The sequence below is a fragment of the Ictidomys tridecemlineatus genome, chromosome 3 (genome assembly GCF_052094955.1).
Source record: "Ictidomys tridecemlineatus isolate mIctTri1 chromosome 3, mIctTri1.hap1, whole genome shotgun sequence".
Taxonomy (NCBI): Eukaryota; Metazoa; Chordata; class Mammalia; order Rodentia; family Sciuridae; genus Ictidomys; species Ictidomys tridecemlineatus.
The window spans coordinates 167,922,724-167,946,552 of record NC_135479.1 but is presented as its reverse complement, the minus strand read 5'-3'; the positions used below and the strand labels follow the sequence as shown (position 1 = coordinate 167,946,552).

At 34.4% G+C, this 23,829-nt stretch overlaps 2 protein-coding genes and 1 pseudogene across 2 annotated transcripts; all 3 read left to right on the top strand.

Annotated features, from left to right (window-relative positions):
- On the top strand, positions 1–972 carry LOC144375750 (olfactory receptor 5K3-like). The gene has a single exon (XM_078041184.1). The coding sequence runs from the start codon at positions 1–3 to the stop codon at positions 970–972; it is 972 nt and encodes a 323-aa protein (XP_077897310.1).
- Positions 973–1,023: 51 nt separating this feature from the next.
- LOC144375749 (olfactory receptor 5K16-like) lies at positions 1,024–3,197 on the top strand (annotated as a pseudogene).
- Positions 3,198–8,019: 4,822 nt separating this feature from the next.
- LOC101961707 (olfactory receptor 5K3) lies at positions 8,020–8,961 on the top strand. Its single transcript, XM_005342600.2, has one exon. It carries the CDS (start codon positions 8,020–8,022, stop codon positions 8,959–8,961), a length of 942 nt encoding a protein of 313 aa, XP_005342657.2.
- Positions 8,962–23,829: the final 14,868 nt, after the last annotated feature.

Sequence of the window (23,829 nt, the reverse complement as noted above, 5' to 3'; positions counted from 1 at the left end):
ATGACTGAGGAAAATCATTCAATGACAACTGAATTTATCCTTATGGGATTTACAGATAACCCAGACATGAAGACTCTTCTGTTTGTGGTGTTCTTTGGCATCTATCTGGTCACCATGGTGTGGAATCTAGGGTTGGTGGCCTTGATTTACATGGAGCGTCATCTTCACACACCATTGTACATCTTCCTGGGCAACCTGGCTCTCATGGATTCCTGCTGTCCCTGTGCCATCAATCCTAAGATGTTACAGAACTTCTTTTCTGAGGACAGAAGGATTTCCCTCTATGAATGCATGGTACAATTTTATTTTCTCTGTCTTGCTGAAACTACAGACTGCTTTCTTCTGGCAGCAATGGCTTATGACCACTATGTGGCTATATGCAGACCACTGCAGTACCACACTATGATGTCAATGGAACTCTGCATTCAGATGACCACAGGAGCCTACATAGGTGGAGTTCTGCATCCCATGATTGAAGTAGGACTTTCGTTGAGGTTAACTTTCTGTAGGTCTCATCAAATCAATCACTTCTTTTGTGATGTTCTTCCATTATACAGACTCTCCTGTGTTGATCCTTATATCAATGAATTAATGATACTTATCTTGGCAGGGTCATTTCTTATCTTTACTATTACTATTGTTTTAATCTCCTATTTTTATATTCTTTTCACTATATTCACAATGAAATCCAAAAATGGAAGAGGAAAAGCTTTATCTACCTATGCATCCCATTTCCTCTCTGTTTCAATATTCTATGGCTCTCTGCTCTTCATGTATGCTCAACCAAGTTCAGTCAATGAAGGTGAGAAAGATATACCTGTAGCTATTTTTTATACTCTAATCATTCCTTTATTAAACCCTTTTATTTATAGTCTAAGAAATAAGGAAGTAACAAATGTCATTAAAAGAATTATCAAGAAGAGACAATTTTGTAACGTTTTGAAACAAGTATCATATCCCTTGGAAAATTGATTTCAACTTGATAATACATTTTCTAATCCTACATATACTGGGAAAGTGGAAATGAGAGGTCATCCTAAAATGTAATTGAAAATCTAAGGTAATAATATCCAACAGGAGTGGGCTAAATAATTATTTATCAGTGTCAAAGCACAACTAATCACAATTTTTAAAAAATCCAATGCATTCTAATAATAAAACCAATATATCCATTTAATATTGTTGGCACGTTCCTTGAGACCTAAAATATAATCTTATAACCACAGGCTATTTCTGGTTGACAAATGTTAATCTTCCCATAAGCAACTCCATCTGTGGGAAGTAAATTGTGTTTGAATTTGATTTTCAATTAGATCTTTCCTGAGATTGTTTCTGAATACATATTCATGCAGATTACTTATTACCTAACCAAGTATATTTTCATAATTAATTCTCAGTTAGTTTTACTCTCTAATTCTCTGAAACAGAACTATCTATCTATCTATACATACATATAATATACATATACACTCACATAGTGATTTATCAACTTGTAATTTAAAACAATATGTATATTAATATTTGATGTAGCTTTTTATTTCCACCACATATGACAATATCAATTAAATCAAGCTTTTTCTTCCTGATACCATTACCTGCTTTGCTGTTCATTTGGAGTACCAAAGCATGAACTGATTCCAATGAAAAGTATTGATATGTTCACAGCATTAACAAAAGACAGAGATGTTGTTCAAGTATTAATCTGGCATAAAAGTAATGAAATGCTAATTCTCTAAACAAAATATTTACTCAACAATTAAAAGTACAAATACCAAGAAAAATAAATAAATTACTAAAATGTACTATCTGCTAGACACTAAGTAAAATATTACATATATATATTTCTATGAACAATTTAGGCTTACTTTGTTTCACCTGTTTTCAATGAGAACCTTATGTATTGATACACTGAGTAACTTGACAATGCTCATCTTGTTAAGTCACAGGGATATGGACTTTGAATCAATACTGCCTTTTCTTTACATACTTGGTGGTTCAGAAAATGGATATTATATTACCTGAGATGTTTAGTTATTAAGAAACATCAGAATAAACTACATTTAAAGGGAAAAAATTTGATCATTGGAACAAAACATAAATTAGCATGTCCAGAACCAATTTTTATGGAAATAAGTGTGTCACTTGGAGTGGGAAGAGGGGTAATCAATGGAACAGAGCCAACAAAGTGGCAAAGTTGGAGAGTTCTTGGTTGGGTAGTAAGGGTGGATGAGGATCAAATCATTAAAAACCTGAAATGCTGCTTGAATAAATTTGAATTTATTTAGAACCATCACGCATGTCTTCCTGACATCAAGATAATATGATTTCATTTTTCAGAAAACTGATCTGGTAATTGATTGGAGAAAAAGGAATGAGACTAACTCCAGTTTTCACACATTAAGTGATGAGAGTGGAACTTGAAGATAGTCTCAGAAAGGACGGGACACACAAATAAATAACATTTCAAAGAAATGTTTCAAAGAAAAACATTTTAAAGAAAAAATTATAAATTGCTACTATTGGGAAATATAATGAACTACTAGCCTCTTCCTACATCAACTACTTCACATTTGATTCCGGAGGACCCTGTGTCATCACTCCCAAATGTTAGAGAATATTTTCTGAGAACAGAAGGATTCCCTCTATGATTGCATGGAACAATTTTATTTTCTCTGTTTTGCTGAGCCTGCAGACTGCTTTCTTCTGGCAGCAATGGCCTATGACTGCTATGTGGCCATATGCAGACCACTGCAGTACCACACCATGATGTCAAAGAAACTCTGCATTCAGATGAATACAGGAACTTTCAGAGCTAGTAATCTGCATTCTATGATTCATGTAGGACTTCTATTAAGGCTAAATTTTTGCAAGTTTCATCAAATTGATCAACATTTTGGTCATATCTTTCCATTTTATAGAAACTCCTATATAGACCCTTTTGTTAATGGAATAGTGATATATATTTTTAATGCCAATCCAAATCTTTACCATTTACACTGTACTGATTTCCTATCTATATATTATTTTGACAGTTTTTGTAATTAAATATAAGAAGGGTAGAACATTTTAATATTTTACATTTTTCTTCTAATATAATTTGTCTCTTTGAAGAAAGGGGTAATGATATAACAGTGACAGTATTTTATAGGATAATTATTTTATTATTGAATCTTCTCATATGTAACCTTAGAAATTAGGTGATAAAAATATCCTAAAATTGATGTCATAGAAGAGGACAATAGAATAGTTATGACTAATTCTTAGGAATGATGGGTTAAAAAAGTTAAAAGAGAAAGATTAATTTAAAAAATTGGGATAAGTATCATGAAGTTTCGTGAGACACTTTTCCCAATGTTAACCAAAACACAGTTAAACAGTTGGAATAAGATATAGTGTTCTACAGCACAGTGGGAAAATATAGCTTACCACAACTCACAATATTTTTTTAAAATGTGAAGATCTCATACACTGCCAAGCACAAGAAAAAGATAAATGATTAAGAAGATATAAATAGTAATTACCTGATTTGATAGCTACACAATTTATAAATATATCAACATATCCCACTATGTCCTATAACTATTTAAAGTTATTATTGGCCAGTTAAAGATTTTTTTTAAAGTTAGAAAGTAAAATAAAAATATTCTTGAGAATTTATGATACTAATTAATTTTTCAAAAATAACAAGTCACATAAAGTCAATTTTTCAAATATTATATATGTATAATTTCAGTTATTAGTAGTATACAAGTAATAAAACATGTTGTAAATTTCACATGTAAAACGTGATTTTCACACTGTTTTTAATTCAACCTTCTTTTACAGCTCCAGTTCTATGTTCTGTAACATAGCTATTATTTTAATATATTGTGAGCATCTAATTAAAAGAAGAATGCACATCTAATTAAAATATTTTATACATAATTTTATGATACCAGTATATAGACAAGTTGTTTACAACCTCTCTTTTACTGAAGCCAAAGGCATATAGTTGACCATTGAAACTCTAAAGTAGATGAGATAGATAATCAAGGAAATGTTCTACAATGAAAGAAGATGGAGGGAAAGGACAGAGCCCATAGAAATACAGCATCATAAAGGGCAAAGGGAGAAATAGGATCTAGTGTAAAAGACGGGGTGGAACAATCAGAAAGCTGGGCCCATTAGAATTATCACAGAAGGAAGAGGTGAGGTGACTTCCGGTATTACCAAATTCTATAGCTTGGTGAAGAAATTAATCAGATGTGTTTGGAATGACATTTAAAGTTGGTTGTGATCTTGCCAGAAAGAAGTTTTAGTGAAATGGTGGAGACAGAAGACTACAAAGGAAGGGGCCCAGTAGGACATTTTTCAATTTAACTCACTATTTCCCCCTGTTTCACTCCTAAGTGTCCCTTTATATCATATGTGAACACTTTAGCCAATCTACTTTACTATCCAATTTTTTATTAATCTTGCTCTTTTAAACTTCCAGGCTTGAAAGAGCAAGATTAATTAAAAAAAAAAAAAGGGTAGGTATCATGAGATATCTTGAGATACTTTTTTTCATGTTCTCTGCCTAGATAACCCTATTTATCACGTGAATGACATTTCTTCTGAGAAATCTTTCTATATTCCTCCAAGTTCTTCCTTTCTATGTCTATATAGTGTGTGTATTTATTGATGATTCACAGCCTGGATCATGTTCTACTTAGAAACCAGTATATTGTTCTCGCCAAGTAAATTACAAGCTCCTCATTAGAAGCCATTTCTACAGTCTTACATACTGCTCACACACTCTACCTATCATCATATCCAGCACCTTCATCTATTTTAACCATCAAGGAAATTAATATCGATTGAGAATTAGCTCAGGTTGTGGAAAAGAGCCTAAAAAATATAAAATGATCCATTACCATATGTGTCTTTAATACAGAGTTACACAATCAAGGGAAATACACGTCACACCTTATTAAGTAGAAATTGTTGTATAATGAGAGAAAATCACTATTAAGGCAAGAAAAGAAAAAGACAATCCAATTACAAAGATGAGGGAAATATCTCATGGAGGAGTTCATGTTTGAGCTCAAAGATGTACACAATTAAGTAAGGAAAACCTTGCCATCAAATAAACTGAAGTGGATACACAAAGAAAATGCAAGTGATATACATGGCCATCTTTCTGAGGTGCACAGGAGAAGCAAGATGATAAGATGCAGACATGTAAGTATTTGGAACTCCAAAATATAGAACACTGATAACAGCTTGAAAAGTGATGAGGTTCTGTTATGAATTCTTGAGCAGGAAAACAACATTTATTTGATTCATTCTGCAAATAAGAAGCACTAGAAAATGCCAGACACTATTGAGAGTGCTGGAAGTACAGGTTAGACATAGCAAAGAAATCCCTTCCTGCTAAGTCACTGTGTAAACAGTGGGGAAGGGGAAGGAGTGACCAATTATAGATGTACCTACAAAGGGATACATTTTAATGAAGAGTGATTAGTGATATGAAATTTTTTTTGAAAAAAACATAGTAAAGGTAAAGGGCAGCTGGTGGGGGGAAAAAAGAAAGAAAATATAATAGTCTTAGTAATCTGTGCTGAGGAAGAACAATAAAATCAAATTTCCACTGTGTACATTATAGGATATGGGGATAAATTCAACTCACATAGTAAAGAAGTTGATGACCCTTGATGAACCAGATAATATTCTAATTTTATCTACAAATGCTAAACTTTTTCTTAGACTATATTAATTACACTTCCTCCAGAAAGTGGACAAACAAGCCTGCGACAGGCTTTTCTACCTGTTCTACATCTTGTGAACAGCATGGTGAAGAGAACTGTGTAAATTAAGATGCTATGTAGAAAAAAATCAGCATGATAATCATCAAACAGACTTCAGTGAATATCAATTTCTTTAACTGCATTGTCTCACAGTATGTCTTTAATTAATTTCTTGTGGTTTGCATGCTTTTAGAACTTAATGTCTCCAAAGAAATACACTGACATCAGTGCAGGAAATCCCTTCAGGATTTGATGGAAAATTTTAACTTGGCAGTGTAAGAAAATATTATTAACACTGACCCTTATGTCTTGTCTGAAATGCTAACTTTCTAATCCCAAATGCTTTAACAAGAATGTGCTTATATATATATATTCTTAAATTCTGATCCCTCCAGGGTAAAGCAAATCACGCATTTTTTAGAAGTTCTTCTTAGTGAAATCTAGGTAAAATAAGTATTCACATTTATTTTCACCTTTAATGTTAGCAACTATAATTATTTACTACCTGAAGTGTTTACCATTTCTTATTATTTCTACTTTTAATTGCTTTCTCCTCTCTCTAACTCTCAAAATCGGATAGTCTTATGAACTAGTATGCTGTACAATACTCTGATTCATCTGACTCTCTGATTTTAATATAGAATTTCAAGAGTTAGTCAGAAAGAAAAACCTCTTATATAGTTGAGGAATTTACATTGAAAATGTTTTGTGATTTATCTAATTCCATATCTTGCTTACTTTTAATATTTTGAGCAAACTAATTTATACCACCTTCTCTTTAATGTCCTGATTATAGAAATACATGATTTGATCATAGTTTACATGATTAGATTTGTCTGTCACTATGTCCTAATAGACCATTAAGTAATGGGAGGAAATAAATTTTAAAGCAAAGCAGAATTTGAAATAAAAAATTCTGTTAGAATTTAAAGGGATTTTGCCTTTTCTGAGAGAGAAAAATAAAACAAGTATATAGGTGAATCTGTTTTGATTAAATTTATATTCAATACATTTAACTTTATATTTGATCAACATGAGTTTCTGATTCTTAGGAAAGAGTTGATTTAGATAAAAGATACACATCTTAGTTCCTTTATATGAAGATTTTAAAATTTTTCCATGTGGACTCTTTTTCAAAGCTAATGGTCTAATTATGCAAAGGCAAAGGGATTAATAAGGATCATTACCAGGAAACTGAAAACAAGGTAACCTATATTAAGTGAAAGGGTTGAGCTTGCAGTGGACTTAACTCAGTCTATAGCATTTTATAGCTCCCTTAAGAAGTATGCAATAACTAACCTCAAAATGATTATAATGTAATCAGGAAATTGTTCAGTTACATGTGAAAGGATAATGCCATATAACTCTCACTTGAAAAATGGAAGATTGTGTTGGGTAAGGAAGACATGATCCACAATTCAAAAAAAGAGGTCAGTGTGTTTCGGGATTTTGGGATACTTATTTAAAACTTTATAAGGTAGCATTGTATGTAAACTGTGCCTTACACAGAGAAAGAAGAATTTATAATTTGTAAAAAATTATAATGGAAATATGGAATGGGATTGTAGTACCCATTTTAGGCTTTACTGATCTTTGTGCCGTCTCTAACACATAAATTTAATATATGGGTAGCATACTTTTAAAAACTTCACTCCTTTGGAAGAATATGAAAAAAAATTGTTATCTCAGTAGAAAAAAAATGCATTTATAGTAAAATTGATTTTAGATATATTTTATGGATCTTCAAAAAGATGACATAGGAATTATTTTGGAAAATGAACCTAATATGAATATTGTAAATTTTATGTTGACATGCATAAATACTTAAAGATAAACCTTTTTCCACTTTAACAATCTTCCCTGGATTTTTCAAAATATCCTTGTTAATTTCTAGAGTCACAAATTGATGTGACTCTCATGATGACTCTCCAGGAAAACACAGTCCCATAGAACTAAGTGGAATTGTATACTATAGAGAGCAGAGGATGATAAAGAAGAAATTTCTCTCTCTTTTATAAAAAGAAATATTCAATGAGTGGCTCAGATTGTAGCTCAGTGTTAGAGCACTTGCTTAGTGTGAAGTACTGCATTAGATCCTCAGCACCATGTAAAAATAAATAAATAAAATAAATATATTTTGTACATTTACAACTAAAAAAAGGAAAAAAAGAGAAATATTCAATGAAAAATTATGTTCTCTCAATCAGAATCTTACATATCAAGAACTGTTATTTCAATGGACAAGGTAGAGATGACTAAGGACAACCACTCCTTGACAACTGAATTTATCCTCATGGGATTTACAGATAACCCAAATCTGAAGAGCTTTTTGTTTGTGGTGTTCTTTGCCATCTATCTGGTCACCATGGTGGGGAATCTAGGGTTGGTGGCCTTGATTTACATGGAGCGCCGTCTTCACACACCAATGTACATCTTCCTGGGCAACCTGGCTCTCATGGATTCCTTGTGTTCCTGTGCTGTCACTCCTAAGATGCTAGAGAACTTCTTTTCTGAGGAAAGTAGGATGTCCCTCTATGAATGCATGGCACAGTTTTATTTTCTCTGTCTTGCTGAGACTACAGACTGCTTTCTTCTGGCAGCAATGGCCTATGACCGCTATGTGGCCATATGCAGACCACTGCAGTACCACACCCTGATGTCAAAGAAACTCTGCATTCAGTTGACCACAGGAGCCTACATAGGTGGAAACCTGCATCCCATGGTAGAAGTAGGGCTTTTGTTAAGATTGGCTTTTTGTGGATCTCATCAAATTAATCACTTCTTTTGTGATGTCCTTCCATTATACAGACTCTCCTGTGTTGATCCTTATATCAATGAATTGATGTTATTTATCTTAGCAAGGTCAATTCTCATCTTTACTATTGCCATAGTTCTAATCTCTTATTTCTACATCCTTTTCACTATATTCACAATGAAATCCAAAAAGGGAAGGGGCAAAGCTCTATCTACTTGTGCATCCCACTTTCTCTCTGTGTCAATATTCTATGGTTCTCTGCTCTTCCTGTATGCTCGATCAAGTACAGTTAATGAAGAGGATAAAGATATACCGGTTGCTATATTTTATACTCTAGTTGTTCCTTTGTTAAACCCTTTTGTTTATACTCTAAGAAATAAGGAAGTAATAAATATTATGAAAAGAATTCTGAAGAACGACTTTTGTAATTCTCCATAACAAATAGAATCTCCCTTGAAAGATTTATTTCAACTTGACAATACTTTTTCTAACCCTATAAGTATGAGAAAGTGAAAAATAGCCACTTTACAAGTTAACATATTAATTGCATTTGAGTCAAATTTGTTTCAAAGGGAAAATCATGCAAAAATATATTTCAAGAGCAAATGTAGTGGGATCCATCAGGAGTAAATGCATAATATTCATGAGTGTCAACATATAGTCACCCTGTTCAACAAAAGCAACAAATGCTAAGGGGGAAAGTCAGTATTGTAAAAAATAGCCCTCATTTAATACTGTTGGCTAATTCCTCATATCCCAAAGCATAATTTTACAATCATGGGCATATACAAGCTCTCAAATATTAATTTTTCTTTAAGAAATATTATCTATGAGAAGTATTTATTTGAATTTTATTTTCAACTTGAATTTAGTTATTTCAAAGAATTATGTTTCAATATGTGTTTATATAGAATGTTTATTCTCTAATCAAGAATATTGTTATAGATTAGATGTGAGATGTCCCCCAAAAGCTCATGTGTAGTAAAATTCAAGAAGGTTTAGAGGTGTAATGATTGAGTTAGGAGAGCCTTAACCCAATCAGTGAATGAACCTCCTTATAGGCATTAACTGGGTCGTAACTGGAGGCAGGGAGGGTGTGATTGGAGAAGGGGGTCATTGGGAGCATACTTTTGAGGTCTATATTTTGTATCTAGCTAATTGAGTCAGTCTCTCTCTCTCTCTCTCTCTCTCTCTCTCTCTCTCTCTCTCTCTCTCTCTCTCCTCTCTCTCCCCTTCCTGGTAATGTCCTGAGTTACTCTGCTCCACTATTCTTATTCCTTGTGATATTCTACACTATTTCAAATCCTGAGAAATGAAGCCAGCCTTCAATGGACTGCAACCTCTAAAACCATGTGGCCCCAAAGTAAACTTTTCTTTATTAAAATTGTTCTTGTCAGGTCTTTTAGTCACAGCAACAACAACAACAACAACAAATCTGACCAAACAGATATTGGTATGAAGAAGTAGAGTAATTTCTGTCACTAAACTGATCCTTAGTTCAGATGATTTGGGAGCTTTTGGAAATATGTGGGAGAAATTTTGAAAAGTTTAATGATGCCAGCTGGAAAAGCCTTAGATTGTTGTAAGAAGACTTAAGGGGTGATTCTGTGGAAGCTCAGAAGACCAGAATGCCAATAGGACCATCCCAAGTAAAAACAGGGCTCATGAGGTTTTGGAGAAGGAGGATTTTATTGGAAATTGGACTGGAAGCCATTCACGTTATCTTCTGGCTAAGAAGTTTTCTCCATTTGCCCATTTCTTGAGACTTCCTGTGAGGCTGATTTTAAAAGCAATAGACTTTAATCTGACAGAAAAAAAAATTCTAGGCAGCATGGTTTTCAGGTGGTGGCATAGGTATTGCTGGTGGCTCTTAGTCAAGTTTATTGTGATACTCAGGAGCAGAAAGCAGAACAGAAAGATTTGAAAAGCTTAGACTTGAAAGGTGAGAATAAAACTGGAGCTAAGAAAGTGGCAATTGTTAAAGACGTTACTGCCATTTAAGAAATGCTAAAGAAACAATGCTAAGAAATGCTAAAAGAGACAATGGGAAAGATGGTTTAAGAGTTTCTGAGGAATTGGCAAGACCACACTCATATCAGGCTCCAGAGAGTAAAATTTCCTTTGAGAAGAGACCAGGGGGGCAACCCTGCTTGCACAGGGCAGTTTAGGAAGTTTTTTTCAACCTGTTCAGCCATCCAGGCTCTTGCAGACTGCTTCTCCAGGGTCCCTGAGGTCTTGGCTACTTAGCTCAAGATGCTGGCCGACCTTGGTAGTAACTACATGGTGCTGGTTCTGCAGGATTGTGGGATACTGTGGTTAGGAGGTCATGGAGGCTTCCACCAAGAATTCAAAGGAAGGCCTGGAAGGTCCAGCAAAATACAGCAGGGTCAGAGTCCCCATAGGCTGCCCCTGAGAGGGCAAAGAACGGAGATGTGAGGAGGAAGCCAAAGTGCAGTGGAGACACCCAAGAATAAGTAATGCCAGTACTGTAGAATGTGTATTATGTGTGATTATCATGTACCAATAGAAAATTATGCTATTTATAATGAACTCCCTATTAATTTTAATTGCTCCATTAGTTTGCTTATTTGTTTATTACATAGGACAATGCAATTACTGAATCAATTGAATCAGTTTTTTTAACTCCTTGATATCATTATTTGTTTTGTTGGTCAATAGAAGTATGAAAATCCTGCTCTGATTCCAAAGAAAATTATTAATGTGTTCATAACATTAACAAAAGATGGAGACACAGTTCAAGTTAAATGAGGCAGAACAGTAGTGAAAATCCTAAATAATTGAAAAAATATTTATTCTTCTAGTGAATGCACAACTAAAAAATAAATTTTCCTAAAATATAATGTCTGCTAGGCACCAAGCTGCACTTTTAATCTATATTAACCCAATGAAGAAATGTTTTTTTTATGCTGTCCTTGAATGAAAACTTCATGCATTGGTAAGTTGAGTAGGTTTCCTAAGCTCAACCAGGTAGGTCAAAGGGTGGTGGAGGATGACTCAGTACTGCTTTCTTTCTTTTTTTTTTTTCCACATGGAGACTTAGAAAACAAAGATTATATTGCTTGGTGTATCTGGTTATTAAGCAACATGAAAAGTCATCTGTACATTTGTAGATGTCAAAAAAAAAAGTGTTGATAATTGGAGCAAAGTGGAAATTAGCATGACCAGAATCAATGTTTGTGGAAATGACTGGGCACAACTGCACAGAACCCTCAGAGCACAACTAGCTGGAGAGAGTTCTTGGTGAGTTTGGGAAATAAAGATAAAGAGGAAGAGATCACTGATAACCTTAAATGCAACCTGAAGAAACCTAAATTTATTTAGAGGCATCAAACATTAGTGTCTCCCTGGAAACACAGTAATATGATTATATCTTCCAGCAAATTTACCAGGCAATTGGATGGAAAGAGACTGACTTCAACAATTCACATACTAGTGATCAGAGCAGAACTTGAACATAGACTAAGAAGGGACAGATGGACACATATATGAAGATTTTAAAGAAAAAATATATTGTATATTGCTGCTATTAGAAAGTAAAATAAAATTCTAGCTTTTTCCATGCATTCACTATGTCATATATGATTTAATATTACTAGTACACAAGCAGAGCCTGACATAATTGGAAATTCAGTAAATATTCCTTCAAAATACTTTCAATGAAATTATGCTAATAATTTATAATGGGTTTATTATTTTAATTTTTGAATGACTAAAACATTTTTGACCATTTAGTTTTAATATCTAATATGTTAAATACTGGTAAATACAAACCTGCTTAAACAAAAACCTTTAGGGACTTAAATATGTTTTAAGAGGATAAATAAATGTAAAGACATAAAAATTTGATTAACTCTGAATTGAATGAGGAGTGCACACACTATTTCCATGAACATTGTCGGTTGCCGGAATTACAACCCTAGATTTTCTTTCCCTTTTCTGCTTATACTGTGATGTATGTTATGTGTTTCTGCATTACCCGCCCCTAATCCTAATAAACACTGATACCTACATATCTGCTGATGAAAGAGTATGCAACTTATTTAAAGTGCATGAGACAAAATAAAATGACGTTTTTTTGGAAATTTCTGGAAAATGTGTGTCCTTTGTATTTAAAGAACACTACCCCTCCCCCCCCCAAAAAAAAACATATTATATCTGGACAGGGGAGTGAGACTCCTTTCGTTTGTTCTAGAAGCAGCCATCAGATAAATGAAGTTGGACGTTGGATGTGTAGAAGTATACCTGAGAGTTCGGAGGAATAAGCCAGTGATTTGATGAGCTTTCTTTTGAGAGTCCACAGAAGGCAGTACCACGAGCTCTCTGTGGTCCATGAGGCTCTCTCATCCATTTTGATAAAGCTCACATACTGAGATAGAATACCAAGCAAGTTTATGCCATGTACAAGATTTATCTGAGCCCTGGTGACCTCAAACACCCACAATTCCTAACAATACAACATTTGGCAATCCTGTTCATCATGGTGTTAAACAGCTAAAGTTAGCTGGGAGTCTTCTATGTGTTGCTGAGGAATACGCTCAACACACAAGGGTCTCTGAGACTACTGAATTCTAACTGTGTAGGTGAAGATTCCACATTCAAATTCCGTGAGGTAATCCTCATTGATACATTCCACAAAACTATTAAAAGGAATCCTGACACTCATAGGATCACCAAATCAGTTCAAAAGCACAGGGAGATGTTTAGGCTGACCTTGAAGACTGTGAGATTCTTGGCTCTTACAAACAGCTAGGAGTTCTCCCACATTATTGGTGGTCCCCTGCAGCTTAGAAAAAGTACAATATGTTAGTATAATGTTCATAAACTTCATATATAATAAACAACTTGGCCCAGTCATATCTGTTTAAAGGTGTCACTTTTCTGTTAAAACTATTCTGCAAATTATTTCATGAATGTTTTGTCAATTTATGGAAATTAGAGTGCAATAATATTTGAAGATGCTTAGTGATGGTGTATTTTGTTTCTAATAAGATGAATATATTTGTCTTTATCTTATTAGATAGTTATCTGTCAGTATTTAAAACATGCTGTGTGGTATAATGGGTGTAAAATAAATTTTTGTGAAGAAGGAATGATGGAAATAGTCCTGTGTAATTGTTTGGTGCTAGTCATAAAACTTCATTTGGATGATGCAATGCTCCCTACCTTACCTTAACATGTTTGGGTTTTGTTTGTTTGTTTTGGAGTTTGGGAAGTACTGACTTTTTAAATTGAATTGTGCTTAGCGATTCCTAGGAAGGGCGTCATGGTCATATGTAGAAAAATGTGAGCTCAACTAAAGCCCACATTTTAAAATTCAGTCCAGTGTTCCATTTGTGTAATCGCTGCTTCTGAAAGTAAAATAGTTCCACAAAGACTGCCGTTTTCATGAGAATAACCCTGTTTCAAGAAGTTTCTCTTACCAATGAAAGAAATCTAGGTAAATCTAAACAAAATTGCCTAAGACTCCACCGTCTTTAGGTAAACTCACACTAAGGGTGAAAGCTGTTTCAAACCTATGGATCCATGGAATCTAGAATGCTGAATTTGTTGAACCAGAACTCACTAGCAATGTTTATACCAGTATATTTTGAAACCAATGGGAACTCATCAATAGTTAATTGTTCCCCTTAAGGTTTGTAAGCTAATAATAGGATGGAAGCCAGTAAGACAGGGGTCATTCAATAAATACCATTAAAGTGTGAGGTTAGAAAATTAAAGCCAGTTATACTCAAGGATTTAACATACTTATCTCCAGCACTGGTTTGTTACCTTTATAAATGCTCCAATTACTAGCATATGACCAGATTCTGGCCACGTTTTCTTATTCCCCATTCCATTAATATGCTTTGTACTTTGTCATGGCTTGGGGATGAGATGTCCCCCATATACTTCTGTTAATACAACAATATTCAGACTTGAAATGATTGGATTATGAAAGCTTCCAGTCCATTTTACTACTATGAATAACTGGGTATTAACTGTAGGGCTAGGGGCACATGACTGGAAGAGATATGTCACTTGTGATGTGCCCTGGAAGGGTTCATTTTCCCGGTAGCCCCTTTCACTCTCTCTCTCTTTCTCTCTGCTTTCTGACCACCATGAGCAAAGCTATGCTACTCTGCCTCATCCTTCTGCCAAGATATTCTGCCTAACCTCAGGCCCAGAGCAAAGGAGCCCACTGAACTTGGGCCAAATCTCTGAAACTGTGATCTCAAAATGAACATTTCTTCCTTCAAGTTATTCTTTTCGGATAACTTTTTCATGCTGACAGAAAACTGATTAACAAAATTGTTACCAAGAAGTGGGGTTACTGCTGTGGCTACCCTGACAAAAATAATGGTTCAGAACATTTGGGACACGATTTGGGGGAGCAATTTGGAAAATACTGGAGATGCAAGCTAGACTCAGAAAGTCAAGGGTCAAATATTTTCTCTCATATGTGGAAGCTAAATCTAAATAAGGGGGAAAAAGGGAAAGGGGAATTCCCATGAAAGTAGAAGAACATTAGAGCAGAGGACGGAGATTAAAGGGGAAGGAGGAGGAATGGGAAAAGAGAGGAATGGTGGAATTACTCTTATGAATATCTATGAAGCACCTATTTAAAAATGAATAAATAAATAGATAGAAGTAAAACCACTAAAATATAGATGGGAAATTATGGTGAGTGAGAAGTGAAGGGAAAGAGGAAGTCCTTGGGACCAAAATGGAGCAACTTATATTTCATGCATGTATGATGATGTAAAAATGAACCCCACTATTATGTATAATTAAGGTGCACTGATAAAACATTTTGAAAAATTCAATTGAGATCTTTAAACTTAATTTGTTCAAACCAAATTGTGAATATCTTTCAACTGAATTACATAGTGATACATATAATTCATATCCAATATAGAGGTTATGTGTATGTATGTATTACATATTCATACATATAAAACATATTTTCTTCATGGATAATAATGCTGAGCATCTAGTCATGTACTATTGGACATTAGTAATTCTTCTTCAATTAATGGTACCAAGAAAACTGGATATTCACATGCAGAAGATGAAACTGTACCCTTGTTTTATGCATAAAAATCAAATAAAAATGGGTTAAAGACTTAAATAGAAGACCTAAAACTGTAAAAACTCCTAAAGCCAAATATAAAGAATAATCCCTTGACATTGGTGTTACCAATTATTTTTTGGATATAATACCACAAGCACAGGCAATAAAAAGAAAAATTAATGATGGAACTATGTCAAGGTAAATTTCCACACAGAAAAGTGAAAATAATAATAAAAAAACTTTGGATTTGGCAAAAATATTTACAAACCATATATTCAACAAATGGTGAATATTCATAGCATATAAGTAATTCATGAAATTCAGTAACAAATTTTTTAAAGAAAGAAAAACCACAAATGAGCCAATTATAATAATGAGCAAATAGCAGAAGAATAGACTTTTTTTTTTAAAGAAAACAACCAAATAGTCAAAATGTATATGAAAACATTTTCAACTTCTCTAATATTCAGGAAAATGAAAGTCAAAATCACAATGAAAGATAATATACCTGTTAGGACAACTGTGATCAATATGAAATGAGACAAAAAATATTAACAAGAATGAGATAAAAAGGGAACTCTTGTCACTGTTGGTGGTAGTGTAAATTGGTACAGCTATTATGGAAAACAAATGATTAAAAATAGAACCACCTTATGGCCCCAGTTATCCTGTTTCAGGGTGTATATTAAGAGGTAGTGGTAATAGCATAATGAAGATATCTGCACACCCATGTTCATTGAAGCATTATGCACAAAAATCAATGTATACAATAACCTATGTCTGTTAACACGTGTTAGATAAAAAAAATTGTGACATCTATCATCAAACCCACGCCCCCCCCCACACACACACATACACACACAACATGATCATTTAGCTTTATTCAGCTTTCAAAAAAGAGGAAAGCCTCCCACATGATAGGCCAGACAGCACGTGATCAAGCACTTGAGCAGCACAGAAACAGCACAAGATCAATGATCGACATCCTAATTGTGTGGGAGGGTGGATGATTACTGAGTGTACCTCTCTGAGATGGATTTAGAAAATCCCTTTCTAAAAGTCATTAGCTAATATCTCTGAAGGTCACCTCCAGCACATGAACCCCTAGATTGAGGCAACTCAGTGGCAATTTACTCAGAACCCCTTCATTAAGGAAGACTGCTTCTTTTCTGTTTCAAAAATAATCTCCTTATTTTACTCTACCTTCCATTGTCCATCCGTCTCCTTCTTCAGACCTGTGAAACAAAGAAATTACATCTCAATGCTCTCAATACTATATCATACACTTAAAAATATAAAGGGGAAGACCTCACACTAAGTAATTTATTCTTACCAGAATAAAAGAAGATATGAATGAGAAAGATATGCATGAACATTCTTGGGAAGACATGTTTGGTATAAAGTTATGTGGATACCAAACAAATGGTTTCATTTGGGTTTAAAATGATACATATGTGTGTGTGCATGTGTGTGTAGTCTCTGATGTGAATAAGGGATGGTCTAAGTCCCTTGAAGTTTCTCAGAGACAACTTTTCAATCAAAGGGGGTCACCCTCTTTTTTTTTCATATATCAGGGTATCCTGAAGAGTATGCCTTGAGAAATGTTCTCATGGTTCAGTACACAAATATAAATATGCAGCATATATACAATATATTTTATATTAATTTTACATATATTTATCATTTATACATATGTATATAGCAAAAATTTTCTTTTACTTTATTTTCCTAGTCAATGATGTGGAAAAATAAACTGTGAAAACAATTACTTCTCCCAAATTAAAAAGCTACAGGAGCCATAATGGAAGCTTTGTTTCTTTAGTGTATCAAACTATGTTATTTTGAATGTCATAAAACAAACATGCTACTATTACCTTTAAAAAATGTGGGATCCTCCTTCCTGTTTATCAAGGCTTCTGTCCTTCCTGATAAATATGTCATTATTTTTTGTTTTGGGTACCTGGTTTGTAAATTTCAGCTTTTGCAAGTTTAGTGGTGATGGAGGATATTCAGTTTTCTAGAGTAGAGATAATAATAATCTGGTGAGAAGGGGACTCTGTTTTTTCCTCCTCTTGAGGTCCAGGAAATCCTGGTTCAAGTGCCTTTCTGCTTGTAATATCTACAAGTGTCTAGATCAATGGCAGCTCATGATTCTGCAGCATGCCAAGAGTCAAAAATTTCAGACTATTTAATTGTTTAAATTACAATGCCATGAGCTACCATTCTATGAATACAAACCTTTTTAATACGTTATGTTCAGAAGCAGGGCTAAAGTGTAAGGAGCTCAGATATGTTAACACTTTTCTGATTAATATTATTTTTCTGAAATATATCCTGGAGTTCTAGCCTGGGACCATTTTTCAAATCTGTGGACCCAGCAGGAAAACTATCTGCTAAGTCAGTTCTAGCCCCCAAGTATTCATCCCATGTTATCTATGATGGATGGTGATAGTCAGCCATTGTTTCCTTCCAAATTGTGTAAAAATTTGAATGTATGACCAAACAGTTTTGGTGGGACAGATCTGAGACATGGCTCCTAGAATATTTTTATCTACCTCTCTTAGTCTCTGATGGGAATAAGGGATGGTCTGAGTCCCTTGAAGTTTCTCAGAGATGACTTTTCAATCCAAGGGGGTCACCCCCTTTTTTTCATGTATCAGGGTATCCTGTAGAATATGTCTTGAGAAATGTTCTCATGGTTCAGTAAATAGTTTCCCTATCCTTCTTGGGTCAGAAGAGCCTTAGCATATAATTTGGATTTAAGATCAATCACATTAAAATATGTGATTTCTTCTGTAGCTTTGCTTGTGAATAGGTACCAGTTATACCCTGAGATTAATCTGCAGGAGATGGTGAGTTTTACAGTTACAGGGAATCCAGGGAGCTGGAGGTATGGCTCATGAAGGACATTCTGGGATAAATTAATATAAAGAAGGGCTAGGAAAAGAGTATGTCATAGGTGAGTTATTGGGGCTCCAGGAAATTTACAGGATTAAAGGAAATTATTTTTCTGAATATGCTGTTCAACAGCCTCCATAATTAGAGATTAGAATTATCCATTGTTCAGATTCTTAATACCAAGTGCAATAAACTGAAATTTCTGCATCCCAAATTTTTCTTTCTTTTTTCTCTTGCACTCTCTTCATAGAGATTAATTTATGATATCCTAGCAGCCCCAAAGGAGCCTTGTACATTGTAGCTCAATGTAGAAAGTTTTCACGGGCTGGGGATGTGGCTCAAGCGGTAGCGTGTTCGCCTGGCATGTGTGTGGCCCAGGTTCGATCCTCAGCACCACATACAAACAAAGATGTTGTGTCTGCAGAGAACTAAAAAAAATAAATAAATATTAAAAATTCTCTCTCTCTCTCTCTCTCTCTCTCTCTCTCTCTCTCTTTAAAAAAAAAAGAAAGTTTTCACTATAGTTACTCTAGGAAGAAAAACAGCAGTATTAGGGTCATGGTAGCAAAGTACATGGTTAGGAATTCGACCCAATGTTTTTAGTTTATTTCTTTCCCATGAAAGAAAGAAGATCCTATATGGAGAATAGAAAGACCTCCCAGAGAGCCAGAAAGAAGGGCTTCTAACCAAGGAGTCAGGGAACTATAATACCTACTCAGAAAAAGGAGCAAAAACCTTCTGGCCCAGGAGATACTTTAGTATTTTTCACTATAGCTAAGAAATGAAAACCATCTAGGTGTTCATCAATTGATAAATTGATAAATTGTTACACAAACACAATGTAATACTACTCTTCCATTAAAAAAAAAGAAATCCTGTAATTTCTGACATGAATAGAGCCTGAAGTCATTAAGAAGCCAAATTATATATATTTTTAAATAACTTACATAATTCTTCTCTCTTTTGTTTTTGAAAATACTTGTCTTCTTTGCCTAACTATGCCTGCATTCTGTCATGGAATGTATATTCCTAATTGAAATCCTCTGCTCATCCCTAAATAAAATGTTTTCTTTTGTGATAGTCACTTTCCCTGTTTATATTTACGTTGGTCTCTGTAATTTGGTTTGCTTGTACTGTTTCTGTGTAGATTTAGAATTAGGGTGACTTTGGATTCTTGAAATGCATTTGAAAATGTTTCTTCTATTGGTGGGAAGAGGCTAAGAAACATTCCATTAATCATTTTTTAAATGTTTAGTTGAATTCATTAGGAAAGCCTGGGTTTTTCTTCATGGAGAGATTTCTGATTACTCAATCTCCTTATGATAAGTCTGTTTCTTCCTGATTCAGACATGGTAGTTTATATTTCTAGGAATTTATCTACTTATTTTTTGTGAAGTCAAAGTTTTATTTGGAGATGCTTACTACTTCTACTCCTACTACTAACTACCCCTACTACTAACAACAACTGGACTCGATTTAAAAGAAAGAGACATATACTAGAATGCTTGCTTACTATTTCTTTAGGCTATCCAATTTTTTCACATGTAATTTATTACAGTCATCTCTTATGTTCTTTTACCTGTATGACATCTCTTATAAAGTCTCCTCTTTCATTTTTTATTTTATTTATTTGTGTTTCCTCTTTTTTTTCTTACTCTAGATACAATTTCCCTTCTGAATCCTTTCAATTGTTAATGTCTCAACAGCATCCAGAAAAATCAGAAAATTGGACTTGTCCAGTTCTTTTTCCTTCCTTTCTTCCCCAGAAAGAAGCTGGGAGTTGAAAGTTGCCCCTGACTATATGGTGCTGTACTGGGGTCGGGGAGGATTATGGCAAATGATATTTCTAGTCTTCCCCTGGCTTCAATGTGGCTGATTTTATGCTTCCCTAGATTCAATGCAGGAGCTTCTCAATCAGATTCTGGTTTTCCTACAAAGTGAGTTGGTCTGTGTTTTATTGTTGAATCAGTAGGTCTGTGGAGTAAGGGACAAGAAGTGTAGGCCTTATTCTGCTTTCCAGATGAGATCCTACCAGACTATGATTTGAGAAGTAAAAGGCTTGTGCATGTCATTTTCTTCCTGCAAGCCATATTGTCCATCCTACACAACAGCCCTTAAAATCATTATTCCAACATATGGCCTAAGTGCAGAGCCACTTGAGTTTCCAAGGTATTGTACTTCAATTAGGACTGTAGATGTTAATTATAATGAGCTCTGGCCCAAAAGGAGCCAGAATGTTGCTTAATTGTTGTTACTGTTTGCCATGGAGTTGTAGCCATTTTCACAGATCTCAGCACTGTGTTTGAGTACAAGGGCCAAAACTATTCTATAAACTCATTATGTGGAGTCTGTCTTCTTGGACCACAGCCAGCACCAAATTTGAATCAGTAAGGACTCAGTTTTAGGCAAAATTATTTAGGAGACAGGAAGAGATTAAAAGAAAGTTCTAAAGTATAGTCTATTTTTGAGGAAAAGTAGCCAAAGAAGGAATAACTAAGAAGCAGGGCTTCCTCCCAGGGTTGCAATACATGCCTTTTTGGGGAGAGTGGACCTGCAACCCATTGCGTAATGGAAAATTTTCTGGCTCCTCTTGGGCCAGTGCTCATCCAAAGCCCGATTGCTGAAGCAAGCAAGGAGGAAGCTGTGGGCAGGATTGTTGATTGGTAAGCCTACAAATGAAGTGATTCTAGCAACAAAATTTGTTGGAGGTTGTGTAAGACTTGTCATTGGTTGACAAGTCTTATGAGAGTGGAAGAAGAACAAGAACAAGATTAGAAGCACAGGCAACTAGAGAAACCTCATCCTTCTGCAATGTTCCTCCATCTTCTTCTAGTGACAAGGCTTATCAATGTCATATGCCATCTGAAAAAGGAGATGAATTCAAGGTGCCAGCCCTAACATCACAAATCAGGTTAATAAGGGGTAGTTAATAAGGGATAGTTCTGCTAATCAATGAAAGGCAACTAATTTGATTCAAAACTGTGGATGAATTTCGAAAAATAGCATGAATGTAGACCACAGACTGTATGTTTCCATTTTTTTATAAAAATCTTGAGAAAGTAAAACTGCATTGCCATACAACATGGTAGTGGTTGCCTGGGTTCACCACACTGGGGACAGAGATTACTAGAAAGAGGTATTTGAGAACATTTAAGGTGATGAAAAGATGCTAAATCTGATCTGTGGAAATTACATAATTGTATCCAGACAGTTAAAGGGGATGAATTTTATTACATATACATTTTACCTCGATGTAGCCATGTAAATAATCTGTAGTGTTTTTTATTGTTCTCTCAGCCACTTTATTTCTTTAATATATTTTTTAAATATTGTTTAGTTGTCAATGAACCTTTATTTAGAACCCAGTTTCCCACATATGCTAGGCAAGCACTGTACCACTAAGCCACAAACCTAGCCCTCTTTAATATCTTTACATTCATTGATTTAATTCTCAAAGAAAAATTGTCATGGTTGTCAATTTTTTGAGCTTCTGAGCTCTTACTTGAGGATTAACTCCAACACATGTACATGTCTTAGCAGAGTCATTTTTTTTAACTGGAGAATTTAGATTAAAAAAAAATTAGGGGGCTGGGGATGTGGCTCAAGCGGTAGGGCGCTCGCCTGGCATGCGTGCATCCCAGGTTCGATCCTCAGCACCACATACAAACAAAGATGTTGTGTCCGCCGAGAACTAAAAAATAAATATTAAAAAAAATTCTTGCTCTCTCTCTCTCTCTCTCTCCTCTCTCACTCTCTCTTTAAAAAAAAAAATTTAGGTTGATGAAATTCAAAAAGTGTCACTTTTACATCCACTAAGAATATGTTTTGGTACTATCTTTCTGTAATTAAATTTCCCTCCAATACTTTTCAAAGCAGAATGTCTATTTTGATGTTATTTTCTGCCCCTTCTTGTATGAAATACAGATCTCTAGTTACTCATAATTAGAGCCCAATATGATAATTTACCAGTCAGGAAACTTTTAAGACACCTACAGACTAACATGACTTTATTAATTGTAATAGTTCTGAACAGTAGATCTCAATCAAAAAATTTCTTGGGAAGGCAATACTGAGCTAATACAATAACTGTTGCTGAAGTGTACACTTTAGGAAAGTATAACTATCAGTTAATCAATAAAAATAAGGACCGATTGATTAATCTTGGTGGACAAAACCCATCCACAGGTTATGCCTAGACCAGACACAAGGCAGATTCCAAAAATCACATATTAATGATTGTCCTATAGGTATGATTTTTAAAAATAATTCCAACTAAATGAGACTATTAAAGTCTATTTATTGATCATTGGATACCCTAAAAGAGTCTGTCATAATAATTTGCATTTTGGCAGAGACACAAAGACAGGCAAAGGAGTGGGAAAGTTTTGTAGTGGAAAAATGGCAGGACTTTCAGGTTTGCTTGAATTGGAGACTGTTGCCATGGAGAAGCGATAAGCTGGCTAACTCAAAGCAGGGCATCCTATATGATTCACTAGGAGAGCATATTTGGCATTTTCTGATTGGTCCTAGGTTGGAAGCAAGGACAGAAATTAGGAAATTGACAGTTATTAATCAAGCTCTGGTCATTTTGAACTGGCTGTTACAAAAGCCATTATTTAGCTTCTTGGATTATTATTTAAGACAGCAATCTAGCTTCCTACCAGTCTGACTTACAGAAGGCTGGCTTCCTTCCCAGGATTTCCCAGGCAGTGTGGTAGAAGTTGTGCATCACAATTATATTTAATATAAATAACACATTATAGTAATTAAGTGTACACTCTGGATTGTAGTTTCAAACTCTTTGGAATTTTGTGCTGTCATTAACATAAATTAATAATAAATTAATTCATTTGTAGATATGACGCACAACCTATTTTAGAGGACAATGAAATTGAAAGGAGTTAGTACAATTAAGTTCTTAAAACATGTTTAGAGCAAAAAAAATTGCTCAGTAAATGACAACTTCATTATGCATTAAATATTTCTTTATTTTATACGTTTAACTATTGAAGTCATTTAACTAAAGTTGAAAATAAAGTCTGCATATCAATTGATGAAATGCTTGTTTCTCCTTACTCAGTAAATAATTGATATAGGTTTAAAATTGGTGAAATAATACTTAAAAGCAATATGGACACAAAGTAAAATGTCCTCCTTTCTTATTAAAAAACTGTTGTATGATTAATCAATGACTAGAGCAAGAGGGGACAACATTCCACTTGAAAATAATTATTCTCTTCGTATATAAGCAAAAAAAAATGTCAAAAAGCCATAAAAAAAATGTCAAAAAGCTATAGCCAGGAATGCATGAAAAGACACAGGATGTCAATGAAGAG